This window comes from Pipistrellus kuhlii, unplaced genomic scaffold, assembly GCF_014108245.1.
Source record: "Pipistrellus kuhlii isolate mPipKuh1 unplaced genomic scaffold, mPipKuh1.p scaffold_m20_p_4, whole genome shotgun sequence".
In the NCBI taxonomy this organism is placed as follows: Eukaryota; Metazoa; Chordata; class Mammalia; order Chiroptera; family Vespertilionidae; genus Pipistrellus; species Pipistrellus kuhlii.
In genome coordinates this window covers 72,736,354-72,761,865 of record NW_023425540.1, presented here as the reverse complement: position 1 = coordinate 72,761,865, position 25,512 = coordinate 72,736,354, and the positions used below count along the sequence as shown (strand labels likewise).

Below are 25,512 nucleotides of genomic sequence, written 5' to 3'. Positions count from 1 at the left end.
CTAGGGTTGCCCCCAGCAATGGAGGAAGCCAAGTTTTATGCACATCCTGGCCGGCCCAGGCCTCCACTCCAGGCTACAAAGTTTCAATTATAGAAGATAAATAAATTCCAACAGAAATGGCTGCCACCACAGAGCAAGCAGGAGGCTTGGCTTCACTCCAGACTACAAAGTTTCAATTGTAGAAGATAAATAAATTCCAATACCAGGGCCTCCTCTTGGGTCGCCAGGGGGAGTGGCTGGCCTGCAAACTACCACAGGCCCCTCGCCCAGGCTGCCCCATGCCCCAAAGGAACCCCCACCCTGATCTGGGACATCCTTCAGGCCAAACCGGCCGGCCCCACCCATACACCAGGCCTCTATTCTATCTAATAAAAGAATAATATGCAGATTGACCATCACTCCAACACACAATATGGCTACCCTCATGTGGTCAAAGATAGCTGCCCCCATGTGGACACAAGATGCCCACCACAAGATGACCAGCAGGGGAGGGCAGTTGGGAGGGACCAGGCCTGCAAGTGAGTGCAGTTGGAGGCGATCAACCCTGTAGGGGAGGGCAGTTAGGGGTGACCAGACTGGCAGAGGAGGGAAGTTGGGGAAAAACAGGCTGGCAAGGGAGCAGTTAGATATCCATCAGGCTGGTATGGGAGTGGTTAGGGGGTGATCAGGCTGGCAGGCAGAAGCAGTTAGGGCCAATCAATAAGGCAGGCAGGCGAGCCGTTGGGAGCCAGAAGTCCTGGATTGTGAGAGGGATGTCCAACTGCCTGTATAGGCCCGATCCCACCAGAGGGATGTCCGTGTAAACAGGCAGTTGGACAACCCTTGAGGGGTCCCAGGTTGGAGAGGGTGCAGGCTGGGCTGAGGGACATCTCCACCCCCCCCCCCCCCGCCACTCCATGCACAAATTTTGTGCACCTGGCCTCTAATATGTAATACCGTGTTTCCCCGAAAATAAGACATCCTCCGAAAATAAGACCTAGCGCATGGAAAGATAAGACATCCCCTGAAAATAAGACCTAGCTCAACTTTGGGAGAAAAAAAATAATATAAGACACTGTCTTATTTTCGAGGAAACATGGTAGGTACCTAGAAACCCAAGCAAACAAGGATAATTAATTACTCCAGGACTAACAAAAATTTATGCTGGGAAGAAAAAGCTATCAGAGTACACTAGGGACTCACCTGCCCCTAGCACTTACAGGCTGACACTGGCTACAGAGTTAGAATTCTAGGAACAGGACAGTGTGAGTGTAAGCCATGTGGGTGGGAAGAGCACACGTGCGAATGAAAGCTAGATCTTTATCTTCCATAATGGCAGGTTCATAATAGAGGCTATAATGAAAGCAGTTTAAAGAAATGAAACTGATGTTTCTGGGGAGCAGGAAATGGTCGGGGAAGGAGGAAGAGCTGGGCCAGCAGCAGGCTGGTTTTGGCTAACAGGCCTGTGTAACCATCTGACCCCTGCAACTATGTACAGGTATACTGTTAGTGAAAATAAAATCAGCCCTAACCAGTTTGGCTCAGTGGACAGAGCGTCGGCCTGCAGACTGAAGGGTCCCAGGTTCAATTCTGGTCAAGGGCATGTACCTTAGTTTCAGGCACATCCCCAGTGGACAGCATGCAGGAGGCAGCTGAATCGATGTTTTTCTCTCATTGATGCTTCTAACTCTCTATTCCTTTCCCTTCCTCTCTGTAAAAAAAATCAATAAAATATATTTTTTTTAAAAAGAAAGAAAATCATACAACTAGTCCTGGGCGGAGCCACAAACCCAAATGTTCTGACCTGGAGCCAGTGTCCTTTCTCTCCCTTGCACCCTTGCTTTAGCCTATACCCGGGGTCGGCAAACTGCGGCTCGAGAGCCACATGCAGCTCTTTGGCCCCTTGAGTGTGTGGCTCTTCCACAAAATACCACGACCTGGGTGAGTCTATTTTGAAGAAGTAGCGTTAGAAGAAGTTTAAGTTTAAAAAATGTGGCTCTCCAAAGAAACTTCAATCGTTGTACTGTTGATATTTGGCTCTGCTGACTAATGAGTTTGCCGACCACTGGCCTAGACAATTCTCTCTGCATGCTCTCTGCCGTCTCAGCCGTCATCTCTGATCCCGCCTGTGCCACGGTGTCTTTCCTGGGGCCTCAGAATTGAAATGCAGATTCCTCCAAGCACATAGTCTAGCCTGGGCCCTGTGCAAAGGCAGGCCATTGTGTTCAGGTCATGGCTCAGGAAAACACATCCTGAGATCTCCCGGTAATGCTGCCTGTGGTTCTGCTTCCCCCCCTCCCCCCCCCCGAAGCCCAGTGCGAGTCCTTGTCTAGACACACTCACTGGAGGGGGTGGGCACTTCATTAAAGCACAACTTGGGCCTCACCGGGAGCAGACGAACCAGGAGACCTATTCTGTGCCAACTGGTGCACCAGCCCCAAACGGATATTACGAAGAACTACCCTGTTTCCCCGAAAATAAGACAGTGTCTTATATTAATTTCTTCTCCCAGAGTTGCGCTAGGTCTTATTTTTCAGGGGATGTCTTATCTTTCCATGCACTAGGTCTTATTTTTGGAGGATGTCTTATTTTTGGGGAAACACGGTAGTAATAAGAGCTGATATTTCTGAGTGCTTGCTACATGGAAGGCAATGCATGAGCATTTTTCATGTATGATGTCACTTAATCCTCTCAGCAACCCTATGAGGTAGGTGTTTTTTGCCTGTTTGTGTACTTAGATGCTCTTTCAACAGCTCTCCACTTCACTGGCTCAGAGTAACATATGCAGCCTCTGGAAAGCAGTTTGCCTGGGACCCATGGCAGGTGAGCTATCTGGCTCTGAAGCCCATGCTCATCGCCTCCACAGAATCTTGGAGCACAACGTGGGCCCAGACCTGAGCCTGGGTCTGCCTCAGAGCTGGGCAGTGACTTGCAGCATGGAGCCTGGGCAAGTTATGTTCCTTCTCCAAGCCTCACTTTCCTCTAGGAAACTAGATTGAATCAAAGGTCACACCTCAGGTAACGACAGAAACCAGGGAGGTAAGGTCCATGCAAGAAGCTGGCTGGCAGAAGACGGAAGTGTTTATGCCCTGGTTATAGGTTTCAGTTTATTTTTAAAAATAGTAATAATAATAACAAATACATAGGGGGGGGCAATGTTAAAATATGTACACAGATAATAATTTAATTTAAAAAAATGTAAAAAACAGCCGAAACCAGTTTGGCTCAATGGATAGAGCGTCGGCTTGGGGACTGAAAGGTCCCGGGTTCGATTCCAGTCAAGGGCATGTACCTTGGTTGCGGGCACATCCCCAATAGAGGGTGTGCAGGAGGCAGCTGATCGATGACTCTCTCTCATCGATGTTTCTAACTCTCTATCTCTCTCCCTTCTTCTCTGTACAAAAAAAAATGTAAAAAACAAACAAAACAAAAAAAAACCAAAAAACAAATACACACATCTGTAGCTGCCAGCTTGAATCTCTCATATTCTTTCCAGCTCAACAGTCTCCAAGTCAAATAGATTTTGATAGGTCAAGCCACAAGTTTGCTATTATGGCATCATTTTATTTTTATTTTTAAAAAAATATATTTTATTGATTTTTTACAGAGAGAAGGAGAGAGGGATAGAGAGTTAGAAACATCGATGAGAGAGAAACATCCATCAGCTGCCTCCTGCACACCCCCCACTAGGGATATGCCCACAATCAAGGTACATGCCCTTGACCGGAATAGAACCCGGGGCCTTTCAGTCCGCAGGCCGACGCTCTATCCACTGAGCCAAACCGGTTTCAGCTATGGCATCATTTTAGACAGTCCGTGTGTCCTCTGACTTAGGGTCAAAGAACTTTTCTGGGCATTATCTTTTTTATATGCTACAACCTGAGCCGAACAGGCTAACACCAGGAAGGCTACCACAGATGAGAAGACACTCCCACAGATGTGCAGGGCACAGCCTGTGCAGATGAACCTGGCAGTCCTAAGCACAAGGCAGAGAATGGTGCCAGGGCAGAAGTGACTGGCTAACCGTACTGTAAGTCTTCTGAGTGAGGGAACTTGAGAGGCCAGTTCTTTAGGGGACGGGGGTCCACCTGACCAACACCCATAAAAAGTAAGTGCAGCCAGGAGGAAAGGTCTCTTAGGGGTGGGAAAGACAAGCAGAATCTTGTGTGGAAGCGGAGAATCAGCACAGTGACGCTGGAATAACGGGGGCCAGGGGTGATCGAAAGACAGCCAACCCTAGCAGTGCTTCCTCAGCCACTGCGCTGTCACAGAACCACCAATTCTAAGCCCTTGGGGCAATCTTGTCCAGGCTCCCTCATTGCACAGACCCTGACTGAAGACCTACAGAGGGGAGGGGGCACGGCCAAAGGAAAAAGCCACTGCCAGGCACAAGGCTTCCTCCAGCGCTGCAGGAGCTGCCGGCTGCCTGGCAGTGAAGCCCGGGAACACGGGGCATTCAGACCTCCACCCCCATGGGCCTAAGTGCCAGGACACAGCCGGCCCCCTGAGGGAAAGCCAATCATTATACCCACCTCTGCTTCCTGACGTTAAGTCCGACGTCTTTCTGGCAGAGACACCACCATGATCCTATAGCACTGCGGGGATTTCCCGCTCCCTTTTTAACACAGACAGCGCAGTGCTTCATAAAAATAAAAAATAAAAACTTGTTTAAGGTTAAGTAAATTATATCTGTGATCCTCCAACTTGGAACGGCACCAAGAACCTCCATGGCCCGGCAGGAAAGAATGTTTTGAATAGGCCGCTGAATTGTTTTTCCCGGATAAAGCCTCTGTGAACACGTGCCAAGTGTGGAAATCCAGCGTTTCGTCTAGGACCACAAGGAGCACACGTGCAGCAGTGACTGTCCCTCCAGGTTCAGTGGCGTGGCCTGTCCGCGCAGCGAGGCACTGGCTCCGGAGGCCTCTTGCCCCGGAGCGTCAGTCACCTGCAGTAGGTTTCATGGCTGCCGTAACAATTGCTGCAAATTCAGCAGCTTAAAACTACACCCATGTACCATCTCACAGTTCTGGAAGTCAGAAGGCCAACGGGGTCTCACTGGCTAAAACCACGGTGTCAGTAGGGCTGCGCTCCCCATTGGAAGTGCTAAGGAAAATCCCCTTTTGTGGTCATTCCAGTTACTAGTATAATCTGATTCCTTGTATGTAGAGATCCCAGGTCCTGTACCCTCGTTGTCAGCCAGAGGCCACCTTTAGCTCCTAGAGGTCTCTCCTCAGTCCTTGCAGGAGGGCACCTGCATCTCAGAGCGGGCAGCAGCATGTCGACTCCTCACACGTGCACTCTCTCAGCTCCAGCCAGGAAGGTTCTCTGCTTTAAAGGGCCTATGTGATTGCCGAAACCGGTTTGGCTCAATGGATAGAGAATCAGCCTGTGGACTAAAAGGTCCCAGGTTCGATTCCGGTCAAGGGCATGTACCTTGGTTGCGGGCACATCCCTAGTAGAGGTGTGCAAGAGGCAGCTGGTAGGTGATTCTCTCTCATCGATGTTTCTATCTCTCTATCCCTCTCTCTTCCTCTCTGTAAAAAAATAAAAAATAAATAAATCAATAAATATTTAAAAATAATAAAATTAAAATAAAATTTAAAAAAAGGGCCTATGTGATTCGATTGGGCCCATCTAGCCAATTCAGGCTACTCTCCCTTTCTTAACATGTTAAGCTGCCATGTCAGTCACCCATGACTGAAACGGAAAGGAAGACAAAACAGGCTTGGTGCTTAACGTGTGAAGATCCTTAATTACATTTGCAAAGTCCCTTGTAGTATCACAGCTTCAAAAGGTGGATATGTTGATGGGGCAGGGCTGGTGGCACATTATTCCGCCCACCATATCCCATGTCACACTTCTGAGCCACAGAGGAACACTCATGAGCCCACCTGTGGACACAGACCAGAAACACTGTCTCTCAGGCCAGGGGCTCTGGGTGTACCGGGCTGGAGGCGGAAGTCTTTCTCTGTAAACAAGTCCCTCCCACGGAATCCTCCGCTCCTAAAGCACACTCACCTTTGTCCTACCAGGGTTGCCAAAATGTGGCTTTCAGTCCAATGGGACACAGATCAAATAGACTCACATGCCTTGGAGCAGGGATGGGGCCTATTCCATTTTCTGTTAGAGTAACAACCACATGCATCCTTAGTATGTGCTGTTAGCTCATTCCACAAACATTTACGGAGGCCCTACTGGGTGCTGAACACTGTGCTTAGTGCGGGGAGGCCAAGCTACAGGGAAGCTCAGAGTCCAGTGTGGGACAGACAACCCGAGAAACATTAACACAGAAACCCACAAAAACACCACCCAATAAATCGGCCAGGAGGAGTAAGGGCAAACCTCCCGGAGGAAGGGCCATCAGAGGTGGGACTTAACGGTGAATAAAGTGGGAGAGGCATTCTAAGCAGAAAAGGACTGCTGGGAAAGCAGAGGAGTGAAACGCCAAGGCCTTGGTAAGGCTGGGCTGCGGGGAGGGGAGTGGCAGGGCATTGACGCTGACAAAGTTTGGCTCTGTGTCATGCCAACAAGCTTGGTTTTTAGCTTAGAGTAATGCATAACAAACAGAGGTTTTTTAAACATGAAGTCATGCAAGCAATTGTGCCTTTTGCTTTTTAAAATATTTTTATTGATTTCAGAGAGGAAGGGAGAGATGAGAAAGTATCATTGATCGGCTGCCTCCTCCAGGCTCCCCCCTAGGGATGGAGCCCACAACCCAGGCATGTGCCCTTGACCAGAATCAAACCCGGGACCCTTCAGTCCACAGGCCAAGGCTCTATCCACTGAGCCAAACCAGCTAGGGCCAATTGTGCCTTTAAAATAGAACCCAGTCAGTGCTGGCCAGTTTTGCTAAGTGGTAAGAACATCAGCCCTCAGAGAGAAGGGTTTCAGGTTCGATTTCTGGTCAAGAATACATACCTCAGTTTCGGTTCAATCCCTGGCCCTCGTCAAAAGTTATGTGGGAGGCAACCAATTGATATATTTCTCTCCCCCCGGCCTTTCACTCTCTCTAAAAGCCAATGGAAAAAATAGCCTCACTCCTTGGGTGATGATTAAAAAAACAAAAACAAAATAGAACTCAGACAGCCAAGGAAAGGGTAGATCTCAAAAGGGTGGAGGGCAGGAAGGCCAGCTGAGCCATGTAATAAACAGCTCAGACTAGAGATGAAAGGCTAAAATAAGGCAGAAGTAGTGGCGGTGGGACGGGAGTGAGATGGAGAACAATCAAGGAGACATCAGCACCAGGGCTCTGCAGACTAGACAGGTGTCAAGGGTGACTGGGAAAATTTCAGCTGGAATGGCCAGGGGTGGCTTATAAACAGAAATTCTCAAAATCTGAGAACAAAGGAGAATCATTAAGCTTGAGGCAGGAAACAGAGATTAAGGTTAGGTGTGTTGGGTTTTTCTTATTAACGGTAATGAGCCCAGACTTTAACTGCGAATAAGGATCTCAAAGGAAACAGAAGATCTTAAGCCACTTCCAGCATGAGCCTGGGAGAGGGGACACAGGACAGGAGAGTAAGACATTCAATAGGAGGTCCGCAGAGACCCACCCACAGCTGCGTCAGAAAGCTGGTCTCTTCGGGGTTCTTTCTGGTGGCTCCAGATGTGCTCAGGAGAACCCACATTCACAGCTCCATCAGGGCTCACAGTTCAGAACTGGGACCCAAAATGGCTGATGCTCATTCAGTTCTTTATTCAAAATACTTTATCCTTCATTCCACATACCCTTATCAAGAGTTGCCCAGAGCTAGACACTGTACCAGGAACCTGAGGTTATAAGATGAAGAAGGCTCTCAACACAGATTTTTTTAATGTCTACCAAGTGCCAAGCCCAGACAGGTGGAGCCCCTGGGCTGACCTGTTACTCTAGGGCCATGTCGGCAAACTGTGGCTCACGAGCCACATGCGGCTCTTTGGCCCCTTGAATGTAGCTCTTCCACAAAATACCATGGCCTGGGTGAGTCTATTTTGAAGAAGTGGCATTAGAAGAAGTTTAAGTTTAAAAAATGTGGCTCTCAAAAGAAATTCCAATCGTTGTACTGTTGATATTTGGCTCTGTTGACTAATAAGTTTGCTGACCACTGCTCTAGGGGAAGTTGCCCTGGATATTGCTCAGAGAAGAAACCACACAGCTTATGCCTGTGTTTCTGAAGGAGTATGGAAAATGAGAGGAAAGAAATAGAGTCAGTGAAGATACATCCAGAGAAAACCAAACAGAGAAGGCATTTGCTTCCAGCCCCAAAGGGGAGAGGGGACATATGGCAGGGGAGTAAGACATAATAACACAGAGAACAACGGCATCATGGGCTGGCCCCATGGACCACACAGCCAAATACCTCACAGAACTACTGTTAGAAGATTAGCATTTCTGCCGAAACCAGTTTGGCTCAGTGGATAGAGCGTCAGTCTGCGGACTGAAGGGTCCCGAGTTCAATTCTGGTCTAGGGTACGTACCTTGGTTGTGGGCACATCCCCAGTAGAGGGTGTGCAAGAGGCAGCTGATCAATGATTCTCTCTCATCAATGTTTCTAATTCTATCCCTCTCTTCCTCTCTGTAAAAAATCAATAAAATATATATTTATAGCATTTCTGCCATGTTCACAGGTGACATTTCCCAAGTTCCTGCATTCTCATAATGGCTCATAATCGCTCCATTGTGCATGATTTAATTGAAATCTTTGCAACATGAGCTAAACTTGAAGCTGTCTTCCAAAAGTCCACCACCCAGTTCTTTGATTTTATTCAAATGTGCTTCTTTTGAGCCTTGGAGACACACTTCCCTCTCCCATTCAGGAACCTTTCACCACCCAATTTACTTTGTGTTTCATGGACATCCGGAGCCTCGGCAGGTGTAAAGCCCTCCACTGGATGCTGGGGCACTGGCTAAAACCTGGGTGAGAGACGGAGAGCCCACCTGCCACGAAGGAAAGGAGACATAAAACAAATGAACGGAAGCCAAGGGCAACATGCTAAGTGTGGGTTAATGATAGGTCTCAACTTCCCAGCTACATGTTACAGCAGTGCTCGGAAGATGCTTGTATATGCATGATTCATAAATCAAAAGCTTTCCAGTTGTAGGGCAGCAGCAGAAGTGCTTTCACAGTGAAGGCTGTATTTGAGAGAGACCTCACATATGTTAGTGGCAGGATCTTAGCCTCCTCAAGACATTGCTTTCTATTTGCTAGGAGGAGGTGTTTGTTTTTGTTTTTGTTTTAATCTTGTGTATTTTGAAACATAAGTAGAGATAACTACACAAAACAAAAATGTACAGTAATAAATGATCATAAACCACCACCCAGGCCAATAAACAGACTGATGACAGAACCCCATCAATAGTGCTCAGAAGCTCCCTTTGCACACCCTCCCAATCACTAACCTCCCCCTGCACCCAAGGATAATCTTTTATTTGGACTTTTATGGTAATCATTCTCTGTATTCATTATAGGTTTTTTAATTTTTATTTTATATTCTTATTGATTTCAGAAAGGAAGGTAAAGGGAGAAAGAGAAACATCAATGATGAGAGAGAATCATTGATCGGCTGCCTCCTGCACACCTCCTATTGGGGATCAAGCCCGCAACCCATGAATGTGCCCCTGACTGGAATCAAACCCAGGACCCTTCAATCCACAGCTGACGTTCCATCCACTCAGCCAAACCAGCTAGGGCTATTAGGGCTATTCCTTACAGTTTTAAGCAGCACACCTTAATACTGGTTTAGCTTTGCCTATTTTTAATTTTTTTCCTTTTTTTTTCTTTTTCCCTTTCTTTCTTTTTCTTCTTCTACAATATGTTTCCTGCATGGTTTGTCTCCTCTGGCATTGCCCACCGGACTCTGAGAAGCTGTATGAATGTGCAGGCACAGACTCAAGACCCAGCTTTCCCTCCAGTGTTGTGGCAAGGGACTGTACATCATGGGGCACAGCCTTATGCCCCTTGATGCCACCTGATCAGAGCTCCAGGAAGAGTGACCCCCTGGAGTTAACCATGTTGGAGCTTTGTTGCTTTTTAAAGTTGATGTAAAGAGAAGCATACAGAAGGTGTTCTTTCGGGCCTGCCTTTTTTGTAAGACTCATGCGTGTTGTTGAATGTAACTATAGCTTATTCATTTTCGTTGTTGTATAGCATCCCAGTGAGAGACTATATCACAACTTATTTATCCGTCTATTGTCAATGGACTTTTAGATTGTTTCCAGTTTGGAGCTATTACAAAATATGATTATGAATATTCTTCTTGGTGCATATGTATGCATTTCTGTTGAGTATTTAGCTACAGTGGAATTGCTGGTTATTGAGTGTGCATATCTTTAATTTTAGTCTAATATCAGACTGTTTTCCAAAGAGCTGCTCCACTGTAGAACCCCATCAATAGTGCATGAGCATCTTCATGCTTCACAGCTTTGCCAACGCTTGACACTGTCAGGTTTTGGGTTTGTTGTTGTTGTTGTTTTTCACTTTTATTTCAACCACTCTGATGGGCATATAGTGAATCATGTTGTAATTTTAATTTGCATTTCCCTGATTACTAATAACTTTTCATGTGTTTATTTGTCATTGTTAATCCTCTTTTGTGAAGTTCCTCCTGCTTATTTTTCTATTAGGTTGTCTTTTTCTTTTTTCTTTATTCTTATTAAGTTTTTTTACATATTCTGGATACAGGCCCTTTGATGGTTATGTTTGTTGCAAAAATCTTCTATGAGGAACGTCAAGTGTCCCGGTAAGTCCATTGGGAAAGACCCAGGGAAAAACAATCTCTGTATCTTTTCTAACTCAGCAGCTCCAGACCACACTGCAGCTTTAAAGGGAGATGTGAAAAGGAAAGTAAACAGTTTGAGACTAGATTCACCAGGTTCAAACCTCAGATCAGCCACTTCCTTAGTGACATTAAGGCAAGTCATTTAAGCTCTCTGGGCCTCAGTGTCCACACTTAGAAACTGACCACGATCACCTACTGCATGGCTGTTCAGTGGTTAAAAAAAGATTGTGTAGTTGTTCTTTATAAGCTACAAAGAGTGTTAGTTGTTAAATCAGAAGCCATCAGCCACACCAGCTTCCTGGACCCTCCAGACCAGCTCCTTGAGTTGTCCCACGGCACTAACAACAGAGGCAACAGCAGCAGCCTTTCAGATCCCAGTGTCTCTTCTGATGGAGGACACCTTCATTCCCTATCCGCTCCCTGAATGGTACTGCCCACAGCTGGGAACAGGGCTCCTCCCTGCCTGTCTGGGCAGGAAAACAGGAAGCAGCCCCCACCCTGCCAAGAGGTGGGGCTGACAAGTTCCCTTCTGAGGTGGGCATCTATCCAGGCCATCAGCCCTCTGGATGCAGGCAAAGCACTGGCCCCCAACCCGCTGCCTGCTGCAACAGGCTGCTCCCTGCCCCGTGCCCAGGTTTCTTCAGCACTTTGTCCCAAGGAGGTGGAGTAAGCGCGCCAACGGATGGGAATGCAAACAGGCGCTCATCAGTGCTTCCCAGACAAGGGACCCTTGCAGGAGCCAAGTGGCACCAGGGGTCTGCTCTCCTGAGCCCCACAACCACGCCTCTCCCTCCCTGGGGTGCAGCAGCACCCTCCCCTGACCCCCACATCACTAGTGCTGGTTCCTATCCCACACACAGGGGGCATGTGGAAACTTTTCAAGCCGGCAGCTACAGCTCAGAAGAAATGCAAAACCTTATTCCACAGGATGAAAGCCTATTGACAGGAGTTTTATAAGAGAAAATATTTGATAGCTGGAAGAACCTTCAGAAATCTTTTCCTGCCTCCTGAATTCTGAAATGAGAAGTTCAGTAGCAGAGCCAGATATTCTCCCGGGGAGGGCTCTCATACTCCTCTGCACTTATCGTAACATCTCCCAGGCCCCGATGCAGACTCCAGCGCTTGTACATGCCACGGCCATCAGCCACATCCAGTTGCCTGGTGCACTCTCCCTGCCTGGTAATACGTTCTAGCTCAGCAAGGTCCCACCTGAAGCAGAAAGAAGCCCTGAGAAGGCCAAGACCATGTTTGGAGGAACGCTCATAAAGTATTCCAGCCCAGAGTGGCTCAGGGGTTGCGTGTGCACCTATGAACCAGGAGGTCACAGTTCGATTCCCGGTCAGGGTACATGCCCAGGTTTCAGACTTGATACCCAGTGTGGGGCATGCAGAAAGCAGCCAATTAATGACTCTCTCTCATCACTGATGTTTCTATCTCTCTCTCCCTCTCCCTTCTCCTCTGAAATCTACAAAATTTATTTAAAAAGTATTCCAAACTTTATAGAAATTCAAATAAATGGCCTTCAACCCAAATTCTGTTTCTAGACTCTGCACTTTCTCTTAAATGGGTCCTCCAGCCGAACTCTCAGGAGCTGGGCAGGGGCTTCCATGGCACCCTGGGAGCACAGGCATGGCACACACAGGGCAGAAACGTAGTAAGAATTAACAGCTGAAGAAATCAAAGGAGACAGAGGAAGAATCTCCAAAATGTGCAAAGAAAAAGTGCTCTGCAGAGGGGGCCCGCCTGCCTCAGTACCCAGCTCCCTGTAGATCCTCCAATGTTTTTGGTTCACACATTTGGCAAACAAGCCAATTGCCTGCCTCGTGCAAGGCCCTGAGACCTAGACCCTGTCCCTGAGAGCCGACAGTCTAATAGGGAAGCCAAGATGTGGGCTTGCTTGGATGAATGGGAGACACACAGTAGCTAAGGGCCCCTGATCACTTGAATGCATGATCTAACAGGAACTGGACACAGGGGCTGCCTGGTGGAAGGAGGCAGTGTAAGTTAAGGCCTGAGAGGGACTACCGACTCTGATGGATGAGAACAAGGTACTTGAAAACAGGAAGTGACAGCGTGTTGGGCTTTAGCGACAATCCCTCAGGCTCTTTGGGGGAGAGGGCAGGGAGGATGGGATTACAACAATGTAGACAACAAGTAATAAGGGCAGGAACTGTGAGAAGCAAAGGCACCAGAGAAATGTCACGGAACAGAATGTGACTGTGAGGGCAAGAGGGAAGGAAATCGCAGAACGAACTGATGCCAAGGAAACAAGGGGAACCAGACACGGGCATTCAAAGCATGTGTTTGGGGCATGTGTAGTTTATCTGGGGGAATGTCCAATGGGGAATGGTCACTCAGGGTAGGCAGTCAGGAGGGAGATGTGGGAAGCTGGCGTCATGGAGATGAGAACAGACAGAAACCACCAGATGGTGGTGAGGGCAGAGGAAGTGGGGTGAGGGTGAGGGCAGCACCTTGAGGACCCCAAGCATTAAAGGGGGAAGGGGGAAAGGAAGAAGGAGGAAGGAGGAAGGCAGCCAGAGGGAGCCAGGCAGTGACACAGGGATGGGAACTGTGTAAGGCCAGGCTCTGGGACCGGTTTTCCTGGGTCTGAGTCCCAGCTTTGTCACTTACTCAGAACCTTGAGTTGGGTCTGAACCCTCTTAAACCTCAATTTCCTCATCTTTAAAAATAGGGGTTAGAATTCGTAAATTTGTTGCAAGAATTAAAAGGGGTCGGCTTGTGTAAGGCCTTGACCAACTGCACACAGTAAGTGCGGTGGACGTTGGCTGTTATCAGCAGTCTGAGTAGGAGGAAACCAAGAGCACAAACCATGGGCACAAAGAAAGCTGTCAGTGTCCTGTCCACGTTCTCAATACCAACTAGAATCAGAGGTTGATTGTGTGCTGATGATCATGAGCAAGGAGCAGAAACACCGGACTTACACGTGGAGAAGAGGACCTGGCTGTCTAATTCTAAAGCCCTGGCTTCGCTCTTTCCTCACTGTGTGACCTTGGATAAGTCCCTTGGCCTCTCTCAGCCTAAGTTATAATATTAAATAGGATAATGGATAGAAATCACCTGACATGTTCCTAGTACCCAGTAGGCCCTCAATAAGTATTTGTGCCGAAACCGGTTTGGCTTAGTGGTAGACGCACATGTGTCAAACACAAGGCCCCGCGGGCCAAATCCGTCCCGCCAGGCCTTGCAATGTGGCCCGCACCGCGCTGTCATCACTGCACTCCGCTGCGTTTCCATCACAATGACAGTTTATGACTGTTCAGTAAACCATTCGGCCCGCGATTTAGGCTGGATTTTAGATTTTGGCCCCTTCTCTGATTGAGTTCGACACCCCTATGGTAGAGCGTCGGTCTGCAGACTGAAAGGTTCCAGGTTCGATTCCTGTCAGGGGCATGTACGTTGGTTGCGGGCACATCCCCGGTGTGGGGTGTGCAGGAGGCAGCTGGTCGATGTTTCTCTCTCATCGACGTTTCTAGCTCTCTATCTCCCTTCCTCTCTGTAAAAAATCAATAAAATATATTTTTAAAAAAATAAGTATTTGTGTCTCTCTCTTCTTCTCTAGAACCCAAATCTCCTGCTCTTCCAAGCACGTGATTCATTAGGATCCTGTACTCCAGTGTTTCCCAAACTTCTCTGGTGATGAGAATCACCTGGTGGAATTGTTAATATACAGACTCCTGAATCCCAACTAAGAAGTGCTAAACTAGAATTTTTGGGAACATATAGGTAAAATTGTAGACTTAACTAGTGCTCTAAGTTGAGAGCACTAGTTAAGTCTATAAGTCTTCGAAGCTTAGAGCACTAGTTAAGTCTACAATTTTACCTATATGTTCCCAAAAATTCTAGTTTAGCACTTCTTAGTTGGGATTCAGGAGTCTGTAGAGTAACAACTCCACCAGGTGATTCTCATCACGAGAGAAGTTTGGGGAACACCGCCGTGTACTCCATGGTTGTCTCCACCTGAAGACACTGCTACTCTCTAAAGACCCCTCTGTGTTTCCAGGGCCCCCACCTCTCTCCTCTGATCCCAGCATTCACCTGCCACAGAGCAAAGCTGCTCACATCCCAGGGTGCACAGGACCAGCGGGCACTGGCTGAAATGCAGCCTCTGATTCAGCAGGTCCTCGCGGGCGGGAAGGACTCGGGGGAGGCTGGCGCTGCAGGTCCTGTGTCCTCCATGCAGAGGAGCCCGCAGTGACCGCTCCACCTCCCTGCTGACTCACCAGCACCTCTGGGGCAGGTCTCTTTATCTTACTCATCTCTGTGTCCCTCCACGGTAAGTGCTCTAAATGGATGTTGAAAAAAACAAACCTAAACAACCATGGAGAAAACGAAACAGCCATAGAAAAAACTACTTTCTGGCTAATACAAGCAGGGAATCTTGCTTTGTCTGTGAGCTGCAGCCCTCCCGGTTCATTCCAAAATCGTCCCCTGGAAATGGCAATGTGAGGACAATGTGGGAAAAGGGGCCCGGAACCTGGAACCTGGAATTTGGGTTTGAATTTTTTCGACCCTTTCATTCACCAACCGGTGGCCCTGGGTAAGTCACCAAGCTCTCATCCACAAAGTGAGGGAGATAATAACCTAACCATCTTGTAGCCCAACGATAGCTAAAACATGCTTTTTAAACGGCAAAATGCTCCAGGCAAGGGATTATTATTACAGCAGCTATTTTGAGGACAAGAGCCCGAGGTTGCTTGTGATGGACTGGATGGAGAACACACACCAGGGGTCTAGTTGGAAATGGGAGCTGTAGCAGGTGGGTCTGAGGTCCTGCACTGGCAGGGCCAGTGACCATGAGAGTTGAGGAGGGAAGACTTCTCGGAAGAGGCTAACAGAAGTGAGCAAACAAGGATGGTCTGAGGGCACAGCCAGGATATGGGCCTGACTGGAAGGCAGGCAAAGAAATCAGAGTTCTCTGATGGGCATGGGGAGGCTCCTGACTCAGAGTGTAGGAGGCAAGGCTGTACCAGGAGGAAATGGTGGAGGGAAAAACATCAAGTAACTACATCTGTCCCTGTAACCCAGAGCTGAGTAACCCACTCAGGCCAGGGCTTACCTACCGGAACCAACCAGTCATTTTCTACCCTTGAATACAGCCAGTTTGCCACTAACACAAGCCTCAGGCATCTGAGGACACAGGCAAGAACAAGGCACAGTCCTGCCTCAAGAAACTCATAGTTTACTGAGGGCAACATAGAAATGGTGACAGTATGAGGCAGCAGGTAGGAGTGGCCAGTTCTGTTCATATCTCCACCTCAGCCAATTCCCGTCGTCCACACTCACCTCCAGATGTTTCTTGATGCCACCCCCTCCCCCATTCCTAGAATGCCCCATCCCCATCCCAACCTCTCAACTCAGCAAGTGCCAACTCATGCTGAAAGGGGTTCAGTCTTCCAACCCCACAGTCTGTACTTGATGCACATGCTCTTGGTAATGATCACATTACTTAGTAACACTTCTGTCCCTCTACTGAAGAGTTAACCACGACCTGCACGATTACTTATACTGTGCTTTCTTATGTCTTATCTCCACAGTCAGATGTATAGTAATAATCACTGAAATAGTGCTCTGCAGTTTACAAAATGCCCTCACACATACTATTTAAATTAATCCCCACAATAAAGTATTGCCTTTGTTTTACAATAAAGAAACGGGGCTTAGAAAGGTTAGACAACTTGCCTATTCAAATGCCCAGCCATAAAACTCAAACTTCTCGCCAGTATTCAGAGGCAACACAAGGCAGTGCTTAAAGGCTGGAACCACTTTCCAGCTGTGTGACTTTGGGCAGGTTACTTAACCTCTCTGGGCCTCAGTTTCCCCCTGGGAAATGTGGCTGATACCCACCTAATAGGTTCTTGTAGAGATTAAAGAAGGTAATACAATAAAGTAATCAGAACAGTGCCAGACACTAATTAGTCACAATTATCACTTTATCCTGGCTGATTCTCATGGTCTCTTAACTCATTAAAGAATTTTTTCCAATTTATTTTCATATCTCATAATACATTTAATAGGTAGTCATTAAACAAAATAAATTTTTGCAGGTTGACTAATGCTAAGTTTTAGGATTGTTCTCTCTCTCTCTCTCTCTCTCTCTCTCTCTCTCTCTCTCTCTTTCATTTTTCAACCCCCTAATAGAAAACCCCCCCTTTTATGGCTCCAGACTACCTCCTCACTCCCACACTATGCCCCCAACACTAGGACAAATTTAGCCATTTACAAGTGTTCCGCAGAATAATCTAGACTCTCTTTGTTGGGCTGCCCCTGGATAGCAAGGAGACATGCCAGTCATGGGTAGAAACTTTCACAAACCTAATTTTCATCACTTTAGATAATGGGTCAAAATTCGATTTCTCTATTGCTCCAGGTGTTACTTATTTGAGTCTCTAGAAGAAATGGGTTATCACAAAATAACACTGATTTATTTTCCTTTTCCATCTAAAAGAAGAAGAAGAGGAGGAGGAGGAGGAGGAGGAGGAGGAGGAGGACCTCCACCGCTTCCTGGGGCAAGAAGCCTCATGTGACCAGGCAGCCAGTTGAGGCAGACACACCTGGCACAAATGGGCACAGGAAGCTGCCTTCTTTTCAGCAGTCCGGTGCACAAAGCTAGAGGATGAGCCACAAACCCAGCGGGACCCTGGGGGGCAGGAGCGAATGGCCATCCCCCCCATTCTGCCTGGGGCAGGATGACCAGGGAGGGGACACTCCCTACTCTACATCCCCAGACACACCTTCAGGGGCCAGCGGTGGCTGCAAAGGGGAGAGGTGGAGTCCCTGAAAGCTTGGAGTCTTTGCAAGAGTCCACGTACAGAACACACAGCTGGGTCCTCACCGTCTTTTCTGTCTAAAAGTTTGGAGGGAAAAGCAGAACAGAGCAGGGGCGCAGCCTCTGGCAGGGGAGGACCAGCTGGATCTTCAAAGGTTCCCCTCGGAGAGGAGGGAGCACCCATCCATCCGCCCATACAGCTTTGGCACTGGGATTAAAAGAAGCGCTCCACCCTTTGAAACAGTTTGCACACACACGACCTGATGCACACTATAAACACGTCAGCTTGATTCAGTCAAATCAATACACCAGGCATTAAAGCTCGGAGGTAAAAAGAAAAAAAAATGGATTGTGGCTTTTTGTTGATGATAGAGGAATGTTGGCCCCCAGCCCTGGTTGGGCTGGACAAATAGGGCAGTCAGGCACATCTTGGGGGATAAAAATCAAAACCCCAAGTCGGGTCCCTGGGCACCGCTGGCTAGCAGGCTCATCCTTACCAGCACCTCCATCCCTGCCCCTGGCCGCCTCCTCCTCCAGCCCCCAGGCATTTTCCAGGCTCGGCCACACTAGGCATTTCCCACATTCCTCCCCTCCGCCCAGACCCCTCCGGCCCGGCCTCCGGGGGGCCGCCAGCCGGGGGTGGTGAGAGCTAAGCAGGAGGCACGAGGCGGGGAGTCCTGGAGCGGGTGGGGGTGGTTAATGTCAATGCAACTGAGAAGCGATGGAGAGGGACGAAAAGGCTCCCGACCCTTCACATCCCCAACCCTGCACCCACTCTTTGCCGCCACATTTGCGTCTCAAGTGGCTCCTCGAGGCATTCCCCTGCCTTAGGGACACTCCTTCCAGGCCGCCGCCCCCGTGACCCAGGCACAGCCCCGCCACAGCCCCGCCGGACCTGCCCTCTCAGCACCGCATGGACCCCGCTCCCTCCGCGGAGCCCCTCTCCACCGGACTAGCTGGGATGCCCGGTCCCCAACTTTCCCCGGCCGCCTGGACCGGAGATGCCCCCCTCTTCTCCGGCCCCCGGCCTCCCCTTGGCCTGGAAGATCGCTCCTTCCTTCAAAGCCCCCGAGGCTCACCGCATCCCTCGGGGTGCCCCAGCCGCTCACGCCCCGGGATACCCCCACCCCCCAGTCCTCACCTGAGTCCGCTCGAAACTCTCCCGCTCCGCCGCCTCCATCCCCGCGCCGACCCCGCGCCGGCTCAGCACTTTGGGCAGCGGGTTGGGCACCTGCTTCATGGAGCTGGCCATCCGGTCCATGGTGCCTCCCCGGACCGAGTCCAGGGCCCTCGATCGCCCCGGGATCCCCACGGCGCCGTCCGCCCCGCCCGCCCCGCTGGGATCCGGCGCTAACGGGACGGCTCCCGCCCCTCATTGGCTGGGAGCGCTGCTCCTCTCCGAGGCCCCGCCCCCCGGAGGCTTCCCCGCCCGCCCCGGCCTTTCCACAGCCCCGCCGCCCCGGCCCGGCCGAGCCCCGGGACCGCGAGGCGCGCGGTGACCGGCCCGGAGATCCGTCCATCACTGGGTCCCACGGCCCCCGGCGGGGCGGGGCGGGCGGGGCGGGGCCTGGGGAAGGCCCTGACCTGCCCGGGCCGCCTCCCCCTGCCTTTGCACGGCTCTCCGCGACTCCCGCCCTGCGCCCCAGTCCCGGACCCTTCGTGAGCCGCTCTCTCCCCGGCCCCGGGGCGCTGCGAGGTCCCCGCGTGGCTGGCGGAGGTGCCCCGGCCGGGAGTCGGGCCTCCCGCCTGGGGATTCCCTGTTTACTTCCTTCGGTCCGGGGACCTGCGATCGCGGGCTGGACCGAGTTAGCGGCTGGAGCCCCAGGAAGCGCCGTCCCCAGGCCCGGCTCCTGCAGGTTGGGTCAGCATCTGCCAGTGGGTGGCAATTCCCACTCAGCTTCCTCGGCGTCCTCCCTGATCCGATCCTGCTCTGAACCCCTGCTGATCCCCTTTGTAGTGATCGCAGCGGCCCCAGGAGCGCGGGGCTGGGCCAGGAGGAACCTCCCGCACCTTCTTTCCAAACCTCTCCCCACCTGGACCTGGGCTGAACGTGCTGTTGGTAGAAAGAACCCCTGTGGACGCGTTCCTTGTCTCTGGGCCACCCCTCCCGTCCTGCTCAGACGTCAGCCAAAGTACCGACAGGCGGAGGGAAATGTGATGCTTAAATGAGATGCTGAAGAAAGAGATCGTCAATTTTGGTGTAGGGAGGAGGAGTCGTCTGAAACTCAAAGTAAGGAAAGGTATTAAGCCCTGGCGGAGCCGCTCAGTTGGTTGAAGTGTCCTCTCTTACACCAAAAGGTGGCTGGGGGTTTAACTCCCGCCTAGAGCACATTCCTGGGGTCTGGGGTTTGGCCCCAGGAGGGCTGGCTCCTAGGCGCGAATGGGAGGCAACAGATCAATATTCTTTCTCATATCGATGTTTTCCTCTTCCTAAAAATCAATGGAAACATTATCCTCTGGTGAGGATTAAACTTAAAAAAGAAAGACATTACAATTTTTAACCAGATATATATATATATATATATATATATATATATATATATATATATATATATATATATATATATTTCAACAACAACAACAAAAAAAACAGAAAAAAAATTTAATGGCCTTGGATAAAAATTCACATATTCGGTAAAGAAGTGAAACAGTGGGTGGGCCTTTTGTAGGCAGGCTCTTGCTCAGGCCTGTGCTTTGCATTGTGTGGATGGGATCTTGGTGGAGAGGGGAGGGAGGGAACCAATGGGGAGACTCCAGCAATAGGTGAGAGATAGCCATGAAGGCATGCACTAGAATGGAGAGAAGAAAGTTCTGTCCTGTAGAGGTTAGTAAATAGGCTTGGACGAAAGGAATTCTGGGAGAGAGGAGGCAGATCATGGTGGGAACAGAATTTCTGTAGAGGAAGGATTTAAGGGTGGCTATGTGATGGAGGGGAATTGCCTTGCATAGCAAGCACACTGGTTTTACCTTTCCTTTCTTTCTTTTAAATATATTTTTTATTGATTCCAGAGAGGAAGGGAGAGAGAAAAACATCAATGATGAGAATCACTGATCAGCTGCCTCCTGCACGCCCTGCACTGGGGATAGAGCCCAAAACCCAGGCATATGCCCTTGCCTGGAATAGAACTCTATCCACTGAGCCAAACTGACTAGGGCTCATCTTTTCTTAAATTGTGTCTACATGGGAGACTTGGGAGTGGCTCCCCTTGGGTTCCTCTGGGAAGAGGTTCACTGTCACCTAGTGTTTGAGGCCTTGTGCCTGGGCACGTGGAGAGGACACGGAGTAGAGGAGGGAGGTAGGGATGCTGGTTGGTGAAGAGGAGATGACTGTAATTCTAGGCAGAGCAAGGCCAACATAGGCTTGGCCAGTAAGCAAATGGTGGGTAGAAACAGAGGCACCTGGGGAGAAAGAATTGAAGAAATAGGAGCACTTAAACCAAGAAGGTTGGACTCTAGGTGGTGCTATCAGTAAACTGTGCCCTGTTGGGAGATGAAGACAATAGATGAGGGTCCTGTAGGGGGGTGTTTGGAGGTCATGAGGATGTATCAGTCAGAGCTGCAGAAGGAAGTGGATTGCACCCTGGGAGAGCTGACTGAGAGCTGAAGAAGGAACTTGTACAAAGGTGTGACATAGGATAAGGGATCGGCCAAGGACGATGAAACACTAACAATGGGAAGCTGTAACCAGTGTGCACCTGCAAGGACAAGGCAGGGGGGCTATACTGGAACCAGTTGGGAGCTCTAGTCACAGGAAAGGAGGCGCCTGACAAGAGCTATGGCTGGGAGATCCTACTATCTCTTCCATCTTTGATTTCCTAATTGTGTCTCCTACTGGCCAAACCCAGCTGGCAGCCCAAGGCAAGGGTGATGCCTTCCACTCTTCTCCATATCTTCTCAGATATGGAGGCGAGCAGAAACTAGACGGGGAAGTGCAGGGGAGGAGGGGAGGTAGTTCCCAGCACAAGAGGCTCAGAGGAATATACCTACAAAGAAAATAGACAAGATTCATAATATTACCTTTGTGTGCCAATTCTTTTTTAAAAATATATATATATATTATTGATTTTTACAGAGAGGAAGGGAGAGAGCTAGAGAGCTAGAAACGTCGATGAGAGAGAAACATCGACCAGCTGCCTCTTGCACACCCCCTACCGGGGATGTGCCCGCAACCAATGTACATGCCTCTGACCGGAATCGAACCCGGGACCTTTCAGTCCGCAGACCGACGCTCTATCACTGAGCCAAACCAGTTTCGGCTGTGTGCCAATTCTTTTTTTTTTTTTTTTTAATATATTTTTATTGATTTTTCACAGAGAGGAAGAGAGAGGGATAGAGAGTTAGAAACATCGATGAGAGAGAATCATCGATCAGCTGCCTCTTGCACACCCCCCACCGGGGATGTGCCCGCAACCACAGTACATGCCCTTGACCAGAATCGAACCCGGGACCCTTCAGTTCGCAGGCCGACGCTCTATCCACTGAGCCAAACCGGTCCCGGCTGTGTGCCAATTCTTAATCCTGCACCCACCCCATGTCTGGACCCAGCTAGAGAGTGATTTATGACCCTTTGCCCAAAGTTTATGTCTTCAATAAGCAAGGGCCCTTTAAACAGGGATTAAGGGATCAGTCTAATTCTTATTAAAATAAACCAGAATAGGAATTAGGAATTTGCAGTTTGGAGCATTCTATGGGAAAGATTCAATCAAGTTACCTTCCTCTGTGAAACTCAGAATGAGTTAAAAATAAGGATTTTCCACCTATTGCAGCAGCAAAATCCTTTGTTAAGGTTTGAGGGAAACAACTCTCATGATATACAAAATACAGGACTCTATGAGTTTCCTTTAGCTCTTACTGTCTCTCCCAGCTATATGGGGACCACTTGTTTTAAACCTTGTAGGGATGCTGGCTTTTGGACATGCAATCCTAGTATCTGGGAAACCCTTAGGGGAATAAGTGTGACATCTGGCTCTCTGTAACTAGTGAGATCTGTCCCACCCCAGACCAAGTTTGGATCTGATTTAGTATCTGGTATGAGGATATATAAGCTCACCACACTATGACTACATGTTCCTTGAGCCCAAGTATACACTGAGTGGACATATTATTATGAACTCTGAATGCATAATATATTAGAAGCCCAATGCATGAATTCGTGCATGGGTGGTGTCTGGCCAGCCCGGCCAGGGGGAGGGGACATGGGCAGTTGACCCGCCTGCCTGCTGGTTAAACTCCTGGTTGAGGGGACAATTTGCATATTAGCCTTTTATTATATAGGATATATACTGAGTGGACAGATTATTATGCGTTCAGAGATCATAATAATCTGGCCACTCAGTGTACATGTTTTAATAGTTTGAATGAGATGTCATTAATATACATTAAACTGTATAATTTAAAATATACAATATGATGAGTTTTGACAGATATGTATACCCATAAAACCATCACCACTATCAAGGTAATGATTCATCACCCCCAAAAGTTTCCTCATGCCCTTTTGTGGGCTTTTTGTGTGTATTTTTTTTTCCCTCATGCCCTTTTGTAATGCCTTCTTACCTCCTCCCAAACCCTTGTACCTAGGCAGCTACTGATCTACTTTCTGCCCCCATACATTAGTTGCATTTTCTAGAATTTTATATGAGTGGAATCATATAGGATGTGTTCTTTTTTCATTTGGCTTTTTCCACTAAGAATGGTTATTTTCAAATATTATATATGTTGTCACTTGTACCAATAGTTTGTTCCTTTAATTGCTGAATAGTATTCCATATATGGACAGTCCACAATTTATCCATTAACCTGCTGATGGACATTTGGATTCTTTCCAGTTTTTAACTATTACCAAAAAAAAGCTTTGTGTGAACATATGCTTTTATTTCTCTTGGGTAAACACCTTGTATGGTAGATGTATGATTAACTTTTTAAAATTGCTTTCCAAAATGGTTGTATCATTTTATATTCCCACAATCAGTGTGTGAGTTCCAGTTGCTTCACATCCTTGCTAACATTTGGTATGCTCGGTCTTTTTATTTTAATCATTCAAGTGAGTGTATGATGGTATCTCATTGGTATTTAAATTTACATTTCTGCAATCACTAATGATGTTATTGTCTTTACAGATGCTTACCTGACACCTGTATATTCTCTTTAATAAAGTATTTATTTAAATCTTTTGTACATTTAAAAAATTTTCATGTTGAAATAATGATAGACTTATAGAAAACTAGAGGCCCAGTGCATGAAATTCATGTGTGTGTGGGGGGAAGGTGTCCCTCAGCCTGGCCTGTGCCCTCAGGGGATGTCCAACTGCAGGTTTAGAATAAACTGGCAGTAGGACATCCTCTCACAATCCAGGATGCTGCATGCACCAGTGACCATACTTTTCATACAAGTAAAAGGCATCTTGCTGTTGTATGGGCAGCTACATTTTTTTTGCCCTAATTATAAAAAGTAGTACATAACATTATCCTTCTGGGGCAGTAGTACCATTTTCCCCATCATTTGGGTGGAAAGACTGAAGCAGAGAAGAGTAATTGGCTTTGTCACACAGTTATAAGTGTCAGAATCAGGACTAACCACAAAATGTGCAAGCCAGAGTCCATGCATGTCATTGCTGCATCATCCTGTTTTTTCAGCGTTAGAGTAGCCTTGCCAGGTTTTAATTTTTTAATCTAAGAGACTGTTCCCAATATACAGGGTAGAGTCCCTAGGCCTGGCCAGCGATCAGGGCCGATCTGTAGGATAACTGGTGGGTGGGGTGACCTCCCCCACTCCCCCCACTAGTACCAGCCTTAGATAGTGACCCCCCCCCCCGCACCTCCAGCCCCTCCCCCATCACTGCTTACATTGGTGGCCTCTTTAGTGGTCAATGCACATCACAGGGACCAGTCATTCTGCTGGACGTTCCACTGTTCAGTCAATTTGCATATTAGGGTTTTATTATATAGGATTGCAAGATACTACAGAGTTTCCACATACCCTTCATCTACCTTCTTATACAACCTAACGTTAACATCTGACACAACCATAGTACAATTATTAAAATTAGGAAATTAACATTGGTTCAATACTATTAACTAAAGACTTTATTTTTATTGATTTCTGAGAGTGAAAGGGAAAGGGATAGAAATAGAAACATGAATGATAAGAGAGAATAATTGATTGGCTGCTTCCTGCACACCTCCCTCTGGGGATTGATCCCACAACCTGGGCAGGTACCCTGACCTGGAATTGAACATGACCTCCTGGTTCATGGGTCAGTGCTGAACCTCTAAGCCACACTGGCCAGGGTAAACACTATTTGGATTTCAACATCTACTAATGTCCTTGTCTGCTCCAGGATCCAACCTAAAACTGCACACTGTCTTTAGTGGCCATGTTTTCTTAGTCTCCTCCAATCTGTGACAGTTCCTCAGACTTTCCTTGTGTTTTTGAAAGTGACACTTTTGAATAGTACTGACCAGATATTTTGTAGGCTGTTCCTGGTATTTTCTTATGATTAGATTGATGTTATAAATTTCTGGTAAAAATAGCACAGAGGTGATGTCCCCCTCTTCACACACTTATTGGGGGTGCATACTGTCCATATGTCTTATTACTGTTGATAAACTCAATCACTTGGTGAAGGTGGTGTTTATTATTTTTCTCCACTGTAAAGTTACCATTTTTTAAAATGAATAAAAATTTGTGGAAGATGCTTTGAGGCTGTGCAAATATACTGTTTCTCTTCAATGTTTCTGGCCTATCTCTTAATTGGGTTGTTTGTCTTCTTATGAAACTCATAGTGTGTTGAGCAAGGCTGCAGGAATCAGAGTCACTACACAAAACTCAATTTTATTTCTATACAGCAGCAATTAACAATCAGAAATTGAATGTAAAACGGATACCATGTATCATAGTATCAAAATTATTAAGTACTTAGGAACAAATTTGACATAAGACATGGAAGACATGTACACTGAAACAATAGAGCATTGCTGAAAGGAAGA

General features: G+C 48.0%; 1 protein-coding gene and 1 non-coding gene across 2 annotated transcripts in view; both read right to left on the bottom strand.

Moving 5' to 3' along the window:
- The window catches only part of HIP1 (huntingtin interacting protein 1), a 130,358-nt gene extending 111,484 nt beyond the window's left edge, over positions 1–18,874 (bottom strand). The window contains exon 1 of the mRNA XM_036409676.2: positions 18,666–18,874. Within this exon, the coding sequence (XP_036265569.1) occupies positions 18,666–18,785 (120 nt within the window). The 5' untranslated portion in view covers positions 18,786–18,874. The remainder of the gene's footprint in view (positions 1–18,665) is intronic.
- Positions 9,770–9,975, bottom strand: LOC118703987. The gene has a single exon (XR_004983226.1). It is a non-coding gene; the product is annotated as a small nucleolar RNA SNORA73 family (small nucleolar RNA).
- Positions 18,875–25,512: the final 6,638 nt, after the last annotated feature.